The 18420-nt window shown below is 43.1% G+C and overlaps 1 protein-coding gene across 4 annotated transcripts in view; it reads right to left on the reverse strand.

The window, feature by feature from the left end:
* Nucleotides 1–18420, reverse strand: part of LAMA1 (laminin subunit alpha 1) — a 161537-nt gene that overhangs the window by 49345 nt on the left and 93772 nt on the right. For all 4 annotated transcript variants that reach the window (XM_032421153.1, XM_032421152.1, XM_032421154.1 and 1 more), the window contains exons 25-35: nucleotides 17979–18158; nucleotides 16603–16788; nucleotides 15951–16078; nucleotides 15189–15309; nucleotides 12963–13100; nucleotides 8519–8640; nucleotides 6392–6478; nucleotides 5903–6096; nucleotides 5255–5397; nucleotides 3242–3331; nucleotides 1298–1409 (exon numbers count right to left, since the gene is read on the reverse strand). In XM_032421153.1, coding sequence (XP_032277044.1) covers nucleotides 1298–1409; nucleotides 3242–3331; nucleotides 5255–5397; nucleotides 5903–6096; nucleotides 6392–6478; nucleotides 8519–8640; nucleotides 12963–13100; nucleotides 15189–15309; nucleotides 15951–16078; nucleotides 16603–16788; nucleotides 17979–18158 — 1501 coding nt within the window. The remainder of the gene's footprint in view (nucleotides 1–1297; nucleotides 1410–3241; nucleotides 3332–5254; nucleotides 5398–5902; nucleotides 6097–6391; nucleotides 6479–8518; nucleotides 8641–12962; nucleotides 13101–15188; nucleotides 15310–15950; nucleotides 16079–16602; nucleotides 16789–17978; nucleotides 18159–18420) is intronic.

Genomic DNA, 18420 nt, shown 5'->3' on the forward strand with positions numbered 1-18420 from the left:
ACTTGAGGTTACTGGTTGATTTAATGTTGGTCTGCCCCAGTGTCCATAAACTCATAAGGGCTGGGGTTGCCATGTTTACATCAGCATTTTCTGCACCTGGCACAAACATCTGCACATAGAAGCACTTGGTAAATATTTACCGCATGAATGAACCACCAATACTCAATACTACTCTTTTTAATAAACACATTATTTGTTCTAATAATTTCCTTACCTCTGGCTCTATAAAGTCTGATTTGTATTGGATTTTGTACCTTTTATATCCTTAAACTAATCCAACAAGAAAAGCAAGGATATGTTTCTGGTAGCCAGAGAACTGAAAATGGCACTCTAACAGCCAAATCAGGTGAGACATCCCAGTACTCTAATATTGCGGGTATCCGTTGGGACCACACTAAAGCCCCAGATCTCGTCAGCATCTATTCTGGGCAAAGGGGTGGGTGTTGAGAGTTTAGCTCAGCTACACTCCATGGTGTTGCTGCCTTGGTATCCATTTGTTTGGCCAAGCAGCCTGCAGTGACCTTAAACGGACAGTAGTCCCTCATGCAAGCCTGTGCCTAGACAGCCCCGGCAGGGTCACGAGGAAATGTCAGTTCTTGTTATGACCTCCCCAACAGCACTTGTGACCAACAGCCTCCCCTACCACCCCCAGGGCCTTCTACTTATTGGCCTCTTCGGTAAGACCTCCGTGGGGCTTACCCGATCCCCTCTGTTTTGGTTTGATTGACCAACCTAGACTTAGCCTGGGACCCCAAAAGACTCCACCAAAGAACCTCGACAAAGGCATGTGCCCAGGTCCTATCTCTCTCTTTCATTGCCTGCCCCCTGCCTTGACCTCTCCTGTATGGCCCCTCAAGACATGGCAGGTACTTCCTCCTGGACCTGTGAGTAATAAACTTCTGTATTTCATTTTCTCTTGTGGTCTGTTGTGGGAGTTTGGCTCACCATCCAGCACCCTGTGCTCCACTTAGTAAGTGCTAATTTGACAAATTCATAACAGATGGGGAGGCACGATGTCTACCTGATCCTTAGGAACTAAATATAAGGCATTAGAAAGAAAATAAAAAACCATCCTTTTTTTTTTTTTTTAAGAAAAAACTCTCAATGAAAGACTATGATCCAGACAATTCAGGATCCCCAACTGTGGATATTCCAGGCCTTTGGCTCTGGGAAGCCTAGTGCGTGCAAGTCACACACACATGTTTAATGAAGTGAATGGAGCATTTCCTACCAAATAAGCACAAGCTAGACACTGACCCCAAACCAGACACCGAGCACCAGACACCGAGCACACTACCTTGGATATTTATCTGCAGCCTCTCAGTAAATGTCATGAGGTCTTGACTCTTGTTGAGGATTCTTTCAGTTGCCCTGGTTACATTTTGGCTACTCGTTAGCACTCTGGCGAGCTGACAGAAAATAAAGGTCCCAAGTTAGTTTGACTTGGACTAATATGCAAGCTTTGGTGTTCCAGTCTCTTTTAAGCAACAAAATACGTCCCAGAGTCTGGAGTAAAGCTGTACACCGCCTCATGTAAGCCAAGGTGAATATTTCAGGGTGGAAACTGACTAAGGGGCTAATGAAATAATTTACTACTCACTCTATGTGAGAAAAGATGGTATTTTTTTTTTAAAGAGCCTAATTGGCTATCAAACCACAAACTCCCACCATGTCCATTGTGAAGACCTTATATTCATTTTAGGACCCAAGGAGACAGAATATGGACATACAATCTTGCTAATTTGTATTGACCATGAGAATTTAGTTGAGGAGTTAAGAACATAGAGTCAGGGGGCGCCTGGGTGGCTCAGTCGTTAAGCGTCTGCCTTCGGCTCGGGTCATAATCCTGGGGTCCTGGGATCAAGCCCTGCATCGGGCTCCCTGCTCAGCGGAAAGCCTGCTTCTCCCTCTCCCACTCCCCCTGCTTGTGTTCCCTCTCTCACTGTGTCTCTGTCAAATAAATAAATAAAATCTTAAAATAAGAACACAGAGTCAGGCAAACTGGGCCTGACTGGCTGGAGACCCAGCAGCGCCCAAGCCTCACTGATAACATGGAGTAATGTCAACCCTCCTGAGGCTTTACGAGGCTAACATGCCAGCAGCCCAAGGGTAGAGACTTAGCTGTCCTCTGCTGTTATTTTCATTAGGAATGTTTTAATTTGTAGAAGGAAAGGTTGTTTGTGATTTTTCAGGAGCATAAAGTAACTAGTCTGGTTCTAAAAGTGTTTTCTAGGGGCGCCTGGGTGGCTCAGTCGTTAAGCGTCTGCCTTCGGCTCAGGTCATGATCCCAGGGTCCTGGGATCGAGCCCCACATCGGGCTCTCCGCTCAGCGGGGAGCCTGCTTCTCCCTCTCCCACTCCCCCTGCTTGTGTTCCCTCTCTTGCTGTGTTTCTCTCTGTCAAATAAATAAATAAAATCTTTAAAAAAAATAAAAGTGTTTTCTAGTCAAAATCCAAAGAGAATCTTCTTTAATGGATAGAGAGAATTATTTTAATCAGCTTATCATTTCCTACCAAATGTTCTCTCACTGAGGTACTTAAAGCCACATTTAAACCCTTCAACTCTTCCCAAATCATCCTTAATTCTAAATTAAGAGGAGCCAACCTAATACTTTAGGGTGCGTGAGTGTGTGTGTGTGTATTGAGAGACAAAGACTAGATATATATATATATGAATATACATATACTATCATATACATATCTATATACACACACAGGTGTAAGTGTGCGAACACACACACATGAAATTCAAAAGTGAAAATTATAAATTTGACAATAGGCTTCCCTCACCATCTGCGAATGAGATTCTTTTTTGGGTGGCTAAAAACCATTCATCTGGCCTGGGCTGAACAGAATAAATAATTCTCTGCTGACATCCAAACAGGCTCACTTGACATTCAAACTGCACAAATCAGCAGCACGCGGCCCAGGGCCTGAGTGTTGCTCAGAGACCACACACCCGCCCGCCTGCCCCTCGGTTCACAGGAGGAAATGAGAGGCTGATGGCTCAGCGACTGCCAATTCTTCCCTCGGCAGAGGTGACAGCAGAAATTAAGTCAGGAGTCTCTTTCCACTAAAGCACAGAAACTGACAGGGTTAAAACCAATTTGATGACAAAGTACCTGGAGCACTGCTCCTGGGAGGAAGAGGCTGCCCTGATTTAATAGAACCTTCCAGACCGCCCCAATGCAATTGCTTTCAAGGGCTGGGTGGGAAGCGGGCCCTCTACGTGAAGAATTTACCTCCCCTAGCAGATTGTCTGTTTGTTCTGCAACACCTTCAAGCTGATCTTTTGCCAGTTTCTTCTGTGGATTTTCTTTTAATAAAGCTTCCTAAAAAGAACAAAGTAAACAAATTACAGTGCTTCAAAATAAATTTGCTGGCTCTTGACTAAATCACTTTTGTTGTTGTTCACAGAAATTCTTCTTTCCTTGAAATTGCATTAAGAAATAAAATGAATCACATTTACTTAAGTGCTGATTAGAGTAACATGCCTCTGTACTGCCATTTTTTGCATTACATTTCCTATATAGATATGAACTTCAAGTTTGGTGTGTTATGCAGAATCAAATATTGTCGCAGTTCTGGGGTAAGTCTGATTTAATTTCAGTATCAGAGTCATATAAGTTTTCACTATAATTGCTAACATCTTAAAAATGCTGAAATACAAAAGTATTATATACAGAAAAGTCTTTATGATTCCTAACAATTCAGTGCTTAATTTATGCTAACACTCCTCTAATTTTGTTACTTGTATGATTTTATTTAAGCCTTATAACAAGCCTGGGAAGGGGCTGTACTATCATGAAGGGTCGGGGGGTTAAGTAAGTTGCCCACGGAGGCTGTGTAGGTGGAAACAATGAACAGTTTAAGAGTTCACCTGCATACTTTACATAAACATAAAAAGTTGCTTAAAAAATTGACAAAGTCAGGGCGCCTGGGTAGCTCAGTCCGTTGGGTGTCTGACTCTTGATTTTGGCTCAGGTCATCATCTCGAGGTCGTGAGATTGAGCCCCACATTGGGCTCCATGCTGGGTGTGGAGCCCACTTAGGATTCTCTCTCTCTCTCTCTCCCTCTGCCTCTCCCCTGGCTCTTTCTCTCTTTCTCTCTCTCTTCCTCAAATAAATAAATCTTTTAAAAAATTGACAAAGTGGTTTAAATAAGAGCAAGTCATTCAAAAACAGTTAAAATTTAAATCAAGTATTTATCTTACTTGATAAATTTAAAATATAGTTATATTGCAAGGGTCCATATGACAAAATAGTATTGATTGATTGTGTCTATAGTGAGTGGAAATTTAAACTTTTTTTGAGAATTTTTTTGTCTTTTAAAAACATTTTTTTCCATTTGAGGAAAAATAATATAAAAAACATCTCTTAGAGTTCCCTAACCTTTCTTTATGGCCATTATTTCTATAGAGAAAGACCACTATAAACAGGAACAGATGGCTGGAGCAGCCAGATTCTCTCTCTCTCTCTCTCTCACACACACACACACACACACACACACACACGCCTAAGGAAATGTTAAGTCTAAGAAAAGCTTTTATAGAGGAAAAAAAAAAGGCATTCAGGAATGACTATCCTTTTTATTACTACATGACACAGTGAATTGATTATCTCAAATTCTCATGCAAAGTTTTAAGCAAAATTAAGAATCTCATTTTTTTTTCCAATTAGAAGTAAAAATGCTTACAGAATACAAAATACTGAAATTTCTTAACTTCCCACCCCTTTTTTGGACCCAGATCCTTTTGACTAAACATAAAACTATGATTTAACCCCCAGAGATTTTTAGATAGACTTCTAGGGAAGAGAAACTTTGTGGCTTACAAATCCAGTTAAGAATAATACATTTACAGAAAACAATTGATCTTCAGCATATTCCAGCATTAAAGAAGATACCATCCATGTTTTTTTTTCTTCCTCTGTATTTGTATTAAGACAGCTGCTTTCAAATATCCACAGAGGGGTGAGTGGACTCTGTCTTATCCCCAAAGGCAGAAGGGCAGTTGGGGAGAAATTGATATGGAGACATCTATGGAACAACGCTTGAACAATTAGAGCGGTCCCATAGGAGAACAGGTTAGCGTGGGGATGGTGAAGTCCCCAGTCACACTGCAGAGAAGCCTAGACGCCAGGAATGAGGCTTCCACACTTGTGAGAGGACAGACAGAATGACAGAACACTGTCCTCACCAACTCTCTTACTTGGGGACACAGGTTTCTACCAATCTCTGTATTCCCAGTACCTACCCGGAGAGATTTCGTTGTATTTTCCAGGGTTGACAAAATTCCATACGGAATAGGGATAACACCGGTGAGGTTCACAGAGAGGATGGTGTCACCAACATCCCCTAAGTCATTCAGCAGCACACCTACACACTCATCATCACAAGCTAGAAGAAAAAGCAAGCTGAAGTCAGTGCAAGGTGGTGTGCACAGTTTTGCGTGGATTTGCACAAGCCATTTTGCAAGAATAACATCCACGAGCAGAGTACAGGACAAGGCTTGCACAAACCACATCCAGTCTCATTCCCCCACCACCTGTGTGCCGGGAGGTAAGCAGCAAGTACTGAGCCTCTTCTCAGACGATGCCACTGAGCCTCAAATCAGATCAGTGACTTCCCCGGGGTCCCACAGAAAGAAACAACTGATGCCCAGCGCGGATCCCAGGCCTGGTGCGTGTTTTCTTCTACCGCTCTGACCTTCACAGTGCATTTGCTCTGGATCTTTGACTGGGACCAACGGCAATGAATTCCAAATGCATTTCCTTTCAGAGCCTGGTCTGTCCTTTCCTTAGAGAGTTTGCAGACACATCTACTTAATCCTGCTGGTGCCATAGCAGGAACACAATGGAGAGAGAGAAAGCTCTTTAAACACTGAGAGGAGGAGAATACCCACAAACACAATCGCTTTCCAGGAGAATGTGCCTCGGTTTGCATTCCTCGCATCGGAGCCCCGTGGCACCCGGCCTGCAGACGCACTGCCCGGACCTGCGGTCACAGTCCCCGTGCACAGAGCCACGCGGGCTGCAGTCACACCTCTGGCAGGTGCCACCCGGCACCCGAGGGTTCCCGTGATAGCCTGAGGAGCACCTACAGAGAGGAAGATGCACAGGTGTGCACTGTAGTATCAACACCAGCCAACAGATACACCAGCTCCCCGCCAAGGACAGCGACCCTTTCTACCAAATGAAATACAAGGAACAAGGGCCCATTGACCTCATTCTACATTTTATGTAGATACTGGCTCGGAAGAGTAATAAGATCCCATATCAGTCACGCACATCCAAACTGATAACGTCTCCCAAATCACGTCAGTAAATATGTCCTGTCCGTCGGAATGCGACGGACTTGCCTAGCGACTTGCGCGGGGCGCCCCCTAGCGTACCTTTCGCAGTACTGTCCTTCGTAGCCCAGAACGCAGGCGTCACAGCGGAAATCTGCATCGCCTTCCAAGACGCAAGTGGGGCTGAAACTAGAAGGAAAAAAATCGTGTTTTGAATTCTCAGATCTACAGCTTCAAATCTTCCTTATGCAACTTATTCATTACTCTTAGGATACACGATACTGCTCTGAGAGTGAAGGGATTACACCAGACAACATTTTCAGGGCTGAAAATCTAGTGGGGGCAAAAAGAAGGAAAACAAACACGTGATCAACACAAGCACGTGCATCTCTCATATCCAAAAGATACTCACTGCACACCCGTCCAGTGACAACCGTGTGCGCGCGGAGGGGAAGAATGGACACATTGCAACGAATCAGTACCATCCCACACCTGACAATGAATTAGTCACCAAACAAGCAAGCTTTCCAGGAGGAAAGGGTCTTGTTCTGTGACGGCAGGGCATTATCACCTGGCTCATGACATGGAGGAGCCATGTGATACGCCATTAGAAGCAAAATGACAGAGCCACTCAAAATGTAATAATCCTCTCAGATCCCCTCACTCAGAGATTCAGCTTTTGTCTCCTTCCTCTCCACAACCTCGCCCTCCGCATTTTAAATTATCAAGGAACCTTGCGCCATCTAGAGGCTCAGATGGGTACCTGCAAGCCGCTGAGAAAAACCGCGGGGGGTTGTCTGGTGTTTTGACTTGTGCTGAGTTTCCAGAATGACAGACAGGGTTCTCTATCAGCCCCACTTCAGTTCGGGCTTTTTCTTCCTCTTTAAAAACTAAAGGGGCAGGCTTAGTGGAAGCACGAGATATGTAGAAAGTAAAGCACGTCTGCTACGGGCTCGCAGATGCAGAGCTCACATAGAGGTTTCTGACCCTCACAGTCGCTTCCTAACATGTAAAATTTATTAGTGTGCACTCTGGGGTTGGTTAGAACTTTTTGATTGAAGTAAAATATTCAAACTACACAAATGTGCAAAGAAGGAGGTGGAATATCCTTTCAAACATTTCTCTGGGCTCATATAGCCATGGAACTATGGATATGGATACACGTGGAGATAAGAATTTTCACCAAAATAGCAAATTTTCTCCAATTCTGCACATACAGATATACCTTATTCTTGTCTCAGTGTTTGTACAATCTTTCACTGTAGGTGTGCACCACGATATATATCAATCAATTCCCTGTACATTTCGGTTTCCCTTGCAATTGCTGGTGAGAATAAGCAACGCCAAAATATATCCATCTTTACACACAAATGCAAATATTTCTATAACTTAGATGACAGGAATAGAATTGATGAGTCAAAATTTATAATACATATTTAACACAAAAAGTTAAATAGTAGTGACTATAAATTTTAGGAAGCTTGATAGTTTAGAAGGAAGTTAACAGTGCCTCTCATTTAGCACTCACCATCAAGCATCACTTACTTGGAGACAATAAAAGAAGACTCAAGCAATGATTACAAAGAAAACTTCATTTTAGTATACCAAAAGTTGGTATTTTATCTGTACACGTTCAATGCCTTGTCAAACCGTCTCGGCAATAATGAAATGTTATTTATGAATTACAAGTTCATTTAAACCAAAGAGGACTCACAGATATTCCAATTTCCACATAAAATCTCTGCTTCTTTTTTGGTGTTGAGATAATTCTGAGCATCACAAGTTCAAGGCAGAGCCTGGCCCTGATGTCATCACTATGGAGCATTTCTGCACCTCATCAGTCATCGGCCTATACAAATTCTAACCCACTCTCTTACATTAAACAGGAACTGAATTCTTTGTATCATTATTCATAAACTCAGTAACAATCCGTCTTCGGGCATGCTGGAAACAGAGGTTGGAGGCTAAAATTATTCTCTGAGAAACAAAACCTGAACGTCCTTTCTTGACTTGGTTCCATTTGAACACCCCAATACCAACACAGAGACTTTGCTTTTGAAAAGATTCTCTTCAAATACTGCGATAATGAACACTTTCTCTTAAACTTGGCCTTTCTCAACACATAGAGATTAGTTAAAACAGGCCACCCCGAGAGCCTGGGAAACGAGGCCGAGAAGGAAGCAGCCCAGCTTCGTTGGCACAGGTGTGTGGGCACCTGCGCAGGCTCACCTGGCGGGGCCGCTGCGGGGACAGGCACATGGAGAACAGTCCCCAGTGGAGCCGGTCACCTTCCCGTAGTACCCAGGGGCGCACACATCGCAGTGGTCCCCAGCGGTGCTGTGCCTACAGTTCTGGAGCCCCGGGTTTCAAGAGGAGAGAAGAATGGGAAATGGTTAGAAATCATTCTTACCTGCTAATACCTAAGCAAGCCACTGTTAATGTCAGGTAGTACTATATATATATATATTTTTTTTTTTTTTTTTTTTTAATAGAGAAGGGAGAACATTTTTTTCTTCATATTTTGTAAATCCTATAAACACTGCCAACTCTGACCTTCATTCATTATAATACAGCCTATAAATTACTAATACATTCTTCTTATGGAAAATATACACAGGGCTAAAATATATATTTTATACACACACACACACAGGGCTCCTAAAAGCAGTCAACTTTCAGTTCCTTAAAAGAGGGATTTAAATATATTTGATTTGAAGCACATTGGTTTTGCACATGGTTGGGGTTCATTGATCACATGTGGGGTGCTGAAAGAAGTGAACAGATAAGATGATTTAGGAAACAGGGAAGAAAATGTCCGGTGTTATAGCACCACCAATAGATTCTTGCAATAACCAAATCACTTCTAGTTACATTTGATGTCATCGTTTCCATGACAGGTCCTACCATCCTGCCATTAAAAAAGTTTTTGAAGCTAAAAGAGCAAGTTTTTGTCGACATCCATTTCTAAGGTGAAATCTGCTTTGGCCCAGTTGAATCACTGTCCATGCAATCCCTGGGCACTGGATTCTGTGTCGGATGGAGGGATAGAAAGACGGGTAACACTGGCAAACTGAAGCAGACTCTATCCCTGGCAGCAAGAGAGGCTATAGAAAGACACCCTTTTATATGTTTTAAACACTATTTTCAAGTTCCTTTTTTTTTTTTTATTTATTTGACAGAGAGATAGCACAAGTAGGCAGAGTGGCAGGCAGAGGGAAAGGGAGAAGCAGGCTCTCTGCTGAGCAGGGAGCCCGATGCGGGGCTCGATTCCAGGACCCTGGGATCATGACCTGAGCCGAAGGCAGCCGCTTAACCGACTGAGCCACCCAGGCGCCCCTCAAGTTCCTTTTGATTAAAAAATATTCCAGTATTTTCTGTTTTAAAATTATATTCCTATCTCACCTGATGGAAGTAGATTTTACTAGGATCCACGTGGTCCCTAAAAGTGCTATCTCTTTAGAAGTAAAATTTGCAACCGCTCTCTTAAAAAGAATGTGTTAAATACTTGTTTTAATGATACAATATAAATCTGATGAAGAATAAATATTAGATGAGCGAGGATTGAGCAGATTTTCATTGTTAACACCAACTTCAGCACTAAAAACTCCCCAAATACACAACGATTGTGGACTTCCTGGTTCTCATGATTCCAGAGAACTGAAGACAAGCTGCCCGAGAATGGCAGGGATAGGAGAACCTGTTAATGTCAACCAACCTGTAGGATGAGTTCCTTGCTGTGGGAAGTGCACAGAAAAGGCTTGTCAGTTGTTCAATTGTAAAACCATTAAGTGGTATCTCCTGGGAGGGGATACCCAGGGATAGGAACTCCCAGGCTATCTTGGTGGTGCTGAGTCTCCCTCTACCTCCTTTCCAGGTCACACTTCTGACCAATCATTTTTATGATAATACCAAGTCTCAGTGACATGAGGTGGGGGGGGAATGCCCTATATACCGAATGACAAAATCAGATCCAAAATGGTCTTGATGCCCACCTATGTAATAATCCATAGGCAGTGCTTAAGGGATTTTGTCAAATGGAAGTGCACTGTTGCACTAAACCACAAGGAGACCTCACCAGATGAAGACTGGAGAGAAAAGATAAGGTCCCAAGTTCAAAGCGCAAGGACTCAGGTGCTAAACATGTGGAAAGTATGTAAGCATCTTCATGTCTAGTTAGCTCAGCAGAGGCAGCAGTGACCAGGCTGGCAAAACCCACGGGCTGCATTCACGGCACACCTAGCATCAGAGAGAGATGCTTCTTCCACACCTAGGGTAAAGGCGCTGGGCTCTGGGCAGGATACTCTAACCGCAGGATGGTGCATGGACTCAACCATTCCACAGAATCATCAGGTATATAAACTGAGGCTATCTGACCAGGAGGGCTAAAGATTCAGGGCCCATGGATATGTGAAAGAGGAATCTAACCCGTTTCACAAGTTACTAGATAAGATACTGCCATTTTTCATGCACAAACTTGACCTAGTGGTTTGTCCTAGTGGCTCCAAAGATTAAAGTGCACCAACTCCAGGAATAATCAGGGCTGCCCCAAGATGAGCTGAGCTGCTGTGGGAGTGAGCTTCCCATGGCTGGAGGTGTGTAAACATTCATTAAATAACTGCTTGGCTTGAATGCTGTAGTTCAGACTTAAGCTGCTTTGCAGCAGATGTATCCATTGTTGTGTACTGTAAAAATTAACAGATCCAGCTGAGAGCTCTTATGGGTTCCAGGTAACATCTGGCCAACCTCTCCCCCCAGAGCGGGGAGCTGTCCGAAAGCGCTCTTTGTTGATGTTAGGGAGAATTCTTGCCTGGGATAGTCTTTCCTGGACTGGGATATGTAGGCTGTGTTCTTTCTTGGTTACGAATCGACAGGTCAGCTGCTGATCTTAGAACTCTGTTCTGGTGGATTCCGGCCAGGGAAGGCAGGGTAGTAATTTAATGTCCTAGAAGTATTTAATCTTGTTAAAACAGTGCATCAAGGAAAGATGCAGCGTGAAAGAACTGATCAACTTCTTTAAGTGTCCATGAGACCTCTGTCCCCATGACTGGCCAAGAGACCTTCCCAGCTAATTGCATCTTGATTTAAGTTGCCTGAAATCAGTTCTCCTTAAATCCTTAAATGAGATTTTTCTCATTTTCTCTTTTAAGACTTTTTGCCTGGAGCATGAGCTGATTAAAGTGAATTTTTTTTTTTTTAATAGTGTTGTAGCTATCTGCATCTTCATTAAGGTCGTTTTACCTGTGGAATAATCCTTTAATTCCACATATATAATGGAGTCAGCAAAGGTTAACACATATCTTTTTAATGGAGGAAAATCATGCTATACTTCAGTTTCTAAATTCACCTGCGCACTGCCATTGCTCAGCAGTGTCCCCGATGGAAATGACCTTTCAATTCCACAGATGAAAAATGCATCCAAATAGAAGACAGATCTAGAAGGGCTGCAGTCCAGTTGGGAGCCTGCCTAATTCCTTCATCCCATTCCTTGTGACTAGGCCACATCCAGGAGCTCTAAGGCTTCAGGAGGGTCTTTCTTGGTGAGCAGCTCATTTCCCTTCATTGAGTTATTTTACCTGAGGTGAGGTGGTCTTGGCGCAATTTATACAAGTAACCAATGTTTCTACAAGAGTTATTATAAAAAAAGGAGATTTCCAGAGTAGGGAAAGAATATCAGATTATTCTAGGTTATTAGTAAGGCCTTGTCAGATTAAGTAAATCACAGACACAAGAGTTTGTCTTTGGTCAAGGCCACAAGACTTCCATCTGGGCCATTTCTTCGCAGTGATCAGAGTTCTCCTTACGTTTCTGAGACCAATCTTGGTCTAGGTTGTTAAAAAGAAAACCACAGGCCCAATATGGCATCACTTAGGCCAAGACACCAAACTGGGGCTAATGCAGAGCCTAACTACAGTTTCAACCACCCCAAGAAAGAACACAGCCTGCGTATCCCAGTCAGGAATTTTCTGATCAGCATCAGTGAGGTAACCTGTCACGTGGGCCCTTCATCCCCAGAAAGGAAGATGAAGTCATCCACCTAATAAGACCCCTGCCCTCCCATCTAAGGAAAAGTGACCTTGTCTGGAACAATCCTTTCTTTTTGTTGATAACTTCCTTGCCCCACCCTCTTCCCTAAAAAAAGTTTTTGTTTTGTACAACTCCTCGGAGCTCCCCTCTACCTTGATAGATGGGATGCTGCCTAATTCATGAATCACTCAATAAAGCCAGTTATATCCTCAAATTCTGAATTTTGTTTTTTAATAAGGGAGAGGTGACTGAGAAGCAAAAGCATACTAAGACATCAAGAAAGTATTTTTTAAAAAAAATGCAAGGAGACAAATAAATTTGCAACATGGGCATTAACGTATTTTAAGACCCCAGGTGGCCCTCCCAATTCTATGACAGAGGTCTCATCTAGTTTGACTATAACCACCAATACTGCAAGTACACTTAACTAACTCCCAAATTGATGCCCACAAACAAATTCATGAAACTAAGACTTATAAAAGATTTTGCACTAACAACGTCTGACTTCTGAGCCTTTCTGAAGGAAATTTACATGTATGTTACAGTTAGTTAAATTTAGGCTCTCTCTAAACCATGAACTTCATAGGACTCTGGAGCAGAAATTCAAAGGCTCAGTGCCTCCTCTGAGAACCCGCACAAACAAACCTACCAGACACTTCCCAGTTTCGGGGTCACAGACATCACTGTGGTTGTTGCAATTGCAGGGCACACAAGGGGCAAGCAGAGTGCGGGGTCCTCGGCTCGCGCCTTGCGGGAGCTTCCCCCTGTGGTAACCAGGTGCACAGTCCTGAGCGCATGCAAAAGGAAATGAACAAACACAATTAAAACAATGGACAGAGGACTTGTAACGATTCTGACACCAATTCCACTTCTGATCACCAGGTATGATCAGTATATTCTGTGACCAGTTCTGTTGTGTGGGTGTTTTTTCCCCACATCAAGCAATGTTTGGACACCATCTGGGTGTCCCACAATTTAATTCTGACACTACCTACCTGGAGATAGCATCCGATCTCACTGGTTAAGGGCTCAGTTCTAGAAGATTGGCCCTGCCCCCCAACTACAGACGCCAATCACAAGTCCAGGTTGTGCTTCTGTCAACAGGCTACAGATTGGAGGTTCCAACGACCCCCTCCTTGGGTTTGATTAATTTGCTAGAGTGGAGCTCAGAATGCAGAGAAACATTCTAGTTACAAGGTCACTGGTTTATTATGAAAGGATGTAACTCAGGAATAACTAGATGGAAGAGAGGCACAGGGCAAGGTGCGGGGAAGGGGCCTTGGGCCTTCCAGGCCCTCTCTAGTCATTACATGTGTTCACCAACCAGGAAGCTCTCTGAACTCTATCCTTTTGGTTTTTATGGAGTCTTCCTTACATAGGTATGAGTGAGGCGATCATTGGCCCCTGGCAACTGATTCAACCACCAGCCCCTTCCCTCTCCCCTGAGGTCTGGGGAAAGGACTAAAAGTTCTCCAACCACATGGTTGGTTCTTTTGGTGACCAGCCTCCATCCTTAGATGATCTAGGAACTTTTCAAAAGTTACCTCATGAATATAACAAAAGACATTTTTATAGATCTCATCACTTAGGAAATTCTAAGCATTTAAGAACTCTGTGCTAGGAAACGGGGGATGAAGACCAAATAGCTATTTCTTATAAATCACAGTGTCGCAACTTGAATAAGCATTGCTCCAAAGAAGATACAATTGGCTGATAAGCACCTGAAAAGATGCTTTCATCAATCATTAGGGAACTGCAAATCAAGACTACAATGAGATACCACCTCACACCAAGAGAACTACTATCAAAAAACAGAAAATAATCAGAGTTGTCAAGGATATAGAAAAAATGGAACACTTGTGCATTGCCAGTAGGAATATAAAATGGGACCGTGCTTTGGGAAGCAGTATGGCAGCTACTCAAAAAGTTAAAAACAGAATTACGACATGACCTAGCAATTCTTTTGAGCATAAACCCCAAAGAACTGAAATCAAGGTCTTGGAGAGATATTGTATAGCCATATTCTTGGCAGCATTATTCATGACAGGCAAAAGGTTAACCCAAGTGTCCATTGATGGATGAATTAACAAAAAAAAATGTGATATATACATAAAATGGATTATTCAGCCTTAAGGAAGCAAATTCTGATACATGCTACAACATGGATGAACCTTGACATTAGGCTAGGTAGTCATAAATGAGAAATACTGCATGATTCCACTTAAATGAAGGTCCTAGAGTAGTTGAATTCACTAAGATAGAAAGTAGAATGGTGATTGTCAGGGGCTGTGGGGAAGGGGACCGGGGAGTTAGTGTTTAATGGGTACAGAGTTTTAGTTTTGCAAGATGAAGGATCCTGGAGATTGGTTGTACAACAGTGTGAATGTAGTTAGCACTACTGAATGATACACTTAAAAGTGGTTAGGACAGTAAAGTTTATGTTTATGCAGTATTTAACCATAATTAAGTTTTTTCGAAGAGAAAACTCATATAATTCATACAAATTCTGATCATCACTTAGGAGTTGCTGTAACAAGCCTATTTCAGCTCAGAACCAGGTAATGGATTTTATTTATTTTTTTTTCTTTTTTCTTTAAATTCAATTAGCCTTGGGGTGCCTGGGTGGCTCAGTCGTTAAGCGTCTGCCTTCGGCTCAGGTCATGATCCCAGGGTCCTGGGATTGAGCCCCGCATCGGGCTCCCTGCTCAGCGGGAAGCCTGCTTCTCCCTCTCCCACTCCCCCTGCTTGTGTTCCCTCTCTCACGGTCTCTGTCAAATGAATAAATAAAATCTTTAAAAAAATAAATAAATAAATTCAATTAGCCAACATGTAGTACATCATTACAGGTAGTGGATTTTAACCACAGTCTGCCTACCTGACACGAGAATCCAGCTGTGCCAGGAGGACAGAGACACTTCTCTAGGAGGGACGCCACCTCCTGTCCCGGGTGCAACTCTCCAGCCTTCCTGCCAACCTCCATTGAAATATTTGAGATTCTGTGAAACCGTTAAGAAGTGTGAGAGGGAACATTAATACTGAGAAAGACACTTTCTAGAAATCTAGCACATTATATAATGAATTGGCACATATATTAAGCCAGAGCTTTCCTACAAGTTTGGGAGTAGCTCCTACCCGATTATAAAGGGAATGTATAAGAGCACATTAGTCCTGTCATCACACAGTGACGGGCCCCCGCCAACATGTTAGAACTTAAAAATAATATTACACAAAGCAACAACTCCTGCAGCACTAGTTTGGCTATAACCCAGTAGCTTCCATTTATGGGATAAGTACTAAATGAGCAACTGAGCATTCTTGATGTGTCATGACAAAGAAATGTCATTGAAATTTAAGGGCAGAAAATAGAACTTTTTTTGTTTTGTTTCATTTATATTTTAACCTCATCTAAGATATCACCATATGTACTTATATTTTATATCCACATTAATTGGAGGATGGATAATCTAGGTCATTTTCCACATATTTCATTACTATTTAATAAAGTTTTGGTGAGGAACATAAATACACACACATACACACACACTAATAAAGATACGAAGTAATAAGGGTGAATCAAATCTCTTCAGTTTTATTTCAAATAAAAAAAGTTTTTTTCATTATAGAAGGTTCCGAGTACCTGCTTTGCTGTAATCCTTGACCATAAGATGCTTTGATGAGGATGTACTCAATGTTGCTAAGAACAGACATAAAATCAGGGCGTGTGACAGGTTTTTCAGAAACGGAGTTAAAATACTTCCAAAAATTCTGTGGATGAGAAACACCTTCAATTACATTCCGATTACAAATCCTCAGAGGCTTATGAATTTAGTAATTCTTTTATAAATGTCTCCGGAAGGGAGCCCGCTCTCCCGTCAGCTCCCGGGGCGGCAGCCGCGGTGCCCCCCTCACGGAGCAGCAGACACGTGTCACCTGCGCACCACCCGCCGCGCGGCCGACTGTCCGCACAGTCCGGCGAGTGCGCGTGCACACTTGCCAGAGCCCAGCCAGTCCAGAGACTTCGCACCATTACATCCACACAGATGGAGACGTGTGCACCATGATTTCACACATAAAGGATTTAGGATGCAATTCGCACCAAGGTAACATAAGCCTAGTGTACGGTTCTTGAGCATATGGAATTTGAATTGTCTTTACAAATCTTGCTAAGCCCACTGGAATTCTGACTCCCAGGTCTTCTAGCTCACTCTATTAGCAGCTTTGGGATTCCACTGCATCCAGAGCTAACTCCACACCGTTAAGGGGCGCGTAGGAAAGGAGGACATCGTCACCTCTTTCATTCCCACTTCCTGCTCTTGTCGTACTCCGTTCTCCGGGGAGGGCACGTCCACATAAATGACCTGCTTTCTGGTCCGGCCCCCTTTGATGAGCACTTGGGGCTCAAGGTTGAAGGTGCCGATGCCGTCGGAAGAATAGAAGGCCACGCTGTATTTCAGGCTGCCACCGTAGGCCAGGAGCTATGGGATTGTAAATGATTTACTTCTCTGACATAGCCCTGGCTTAAAACTATTTCATTACAAGCCTGTTGTCATTTGCAAGAAATCCTGTGTCTTAAAAATACATCACAAGGGTGGAATCGGTTGTCTGGAATGTCTTTAAAAAAAGAAAAGATTTTATTTGAGAGAGAGAGAGAACATGAAAGGGGAGAGGTCAGTGGGAGAAGCAGACTCCCCGCTGAGGCGGGACTCGATCCTGGGATTCCAGGATCATGACCTGAGCTGAAGGCAGTTGCTTAACCAACTGAGCCACCCAGGCACCCTGGAATTTGTGTCTTTTTAATTCTACTTAATTATGGATTATTACGTTAACTCAAGCCATAGCTTTTTAAGTGAGGTTTTAAAAGTTTTTTAAAAAAACTTTTAGAGGCATGTCTGGCATATAAAAGGCTGTACATATTTAAGGTGTACAACTCAAGGAGTCTGGGGAGGAGGATACACCCATGAAGCCCCCACCCCCATCAAGGCCACAGACGTCACCTCCCTCAGCTTCCTCTCCATGGCACCAAAGGAAGTAAACGTAACAAATCAGTGTGGTAATGGCCCTGATTATTTTCAGGCTCCTTTGAATTAAAAGGGACCTAGAGCTATGGGAACACTGGATACATACTGGCAAATTTAAAGATCTGGGTGATTTCACACATAGATTCCAATGTTTATTTAAACAAAAATGCAAGTGATGCCCTAAATACCCTGTTATAGTAGGGTATTACTTTCCCCCTAAATGAGTATCGATTTGTTGAGAAGAACCACAGCACCTGAGCTTATGTTAATAAAAATGAAAAGGGTTTATTGAAGGACTGCTTGAGGAAGGAGAAAAATAACATGATTTGATTTTTAAAAGACTTTAAGATTTTATTTTTAAGTAAACTCTACACAAAATGAAGGGCTCGAACTCACGACCCCGAGATCCGGAGTGCATGCTCTTTTGACTGAGCCAGCCAGGTGCCCCTAAAAGACTTTCAAATGAAAATTACTTGAGAGCCATATACATCTGGGGGGATTTTTATAAGTGTTAAACTTCTCCATCTCCACCTAGAGGGAATAAGCACCTCGGTTAAGGGTCGGCTAACACAGTCCATCGTGATTTCAAGTGACACCTGTCTCCTCCGGGAAACGTGGACTGGCTCTAGGCCAGGTGGGGGCCTCACCTGGTCTCCCTGGAACTGCTCTGGCAGCCGCCAGTAAAACGGCTCTGCGTGGACATGTCGCCTGACGGTCACAGCGTTCAGGAGGATGTCAGGGGCCTGGTAATACACCCCCTCAGCCGTACCCTGGAGGTTGCTCTGAGAAACCACACGCAGGAGGGGCTGCCCTGAGCCCAGCGTTACCTGGTCATGGAAGGGGAGAAAAACAGACCTGAGAGCACGAATTCACTCTTCACCTTCGATTCGTCAGCTTCTACTGCTGTTTCACAGACCAGACAGCTTTAGTATTAAAACAGGAGTAACAAAGACAGTTCCTTCAAACTCCAACATCTGGGTTAATAGGAAAACTGCATGTGTTTTACACTCTTGCATTTAGGGCCAAACTATTGCTCTATTGGGGCAGGATTCAGTTATAGGAAGGAAGCTGTTGTGTATTGCAGTTTTA

This window comes from Phoca vitulina, unplaced genomic scaffold (assembly GCF_004348235.1).
Source record: "Phoca vitulina isolate PV1807 unplaced genomic scaffold, GSC_HSeal_1.0 scaffold24, whole genome shotgun sequence".
Taxonomy (NCBI): domain Eukaryota; kingdom Metazoa; phylum Chordata; class Mammalia; order Carnivora; family Phocidae; genus Phoca; species Phoca vitulina.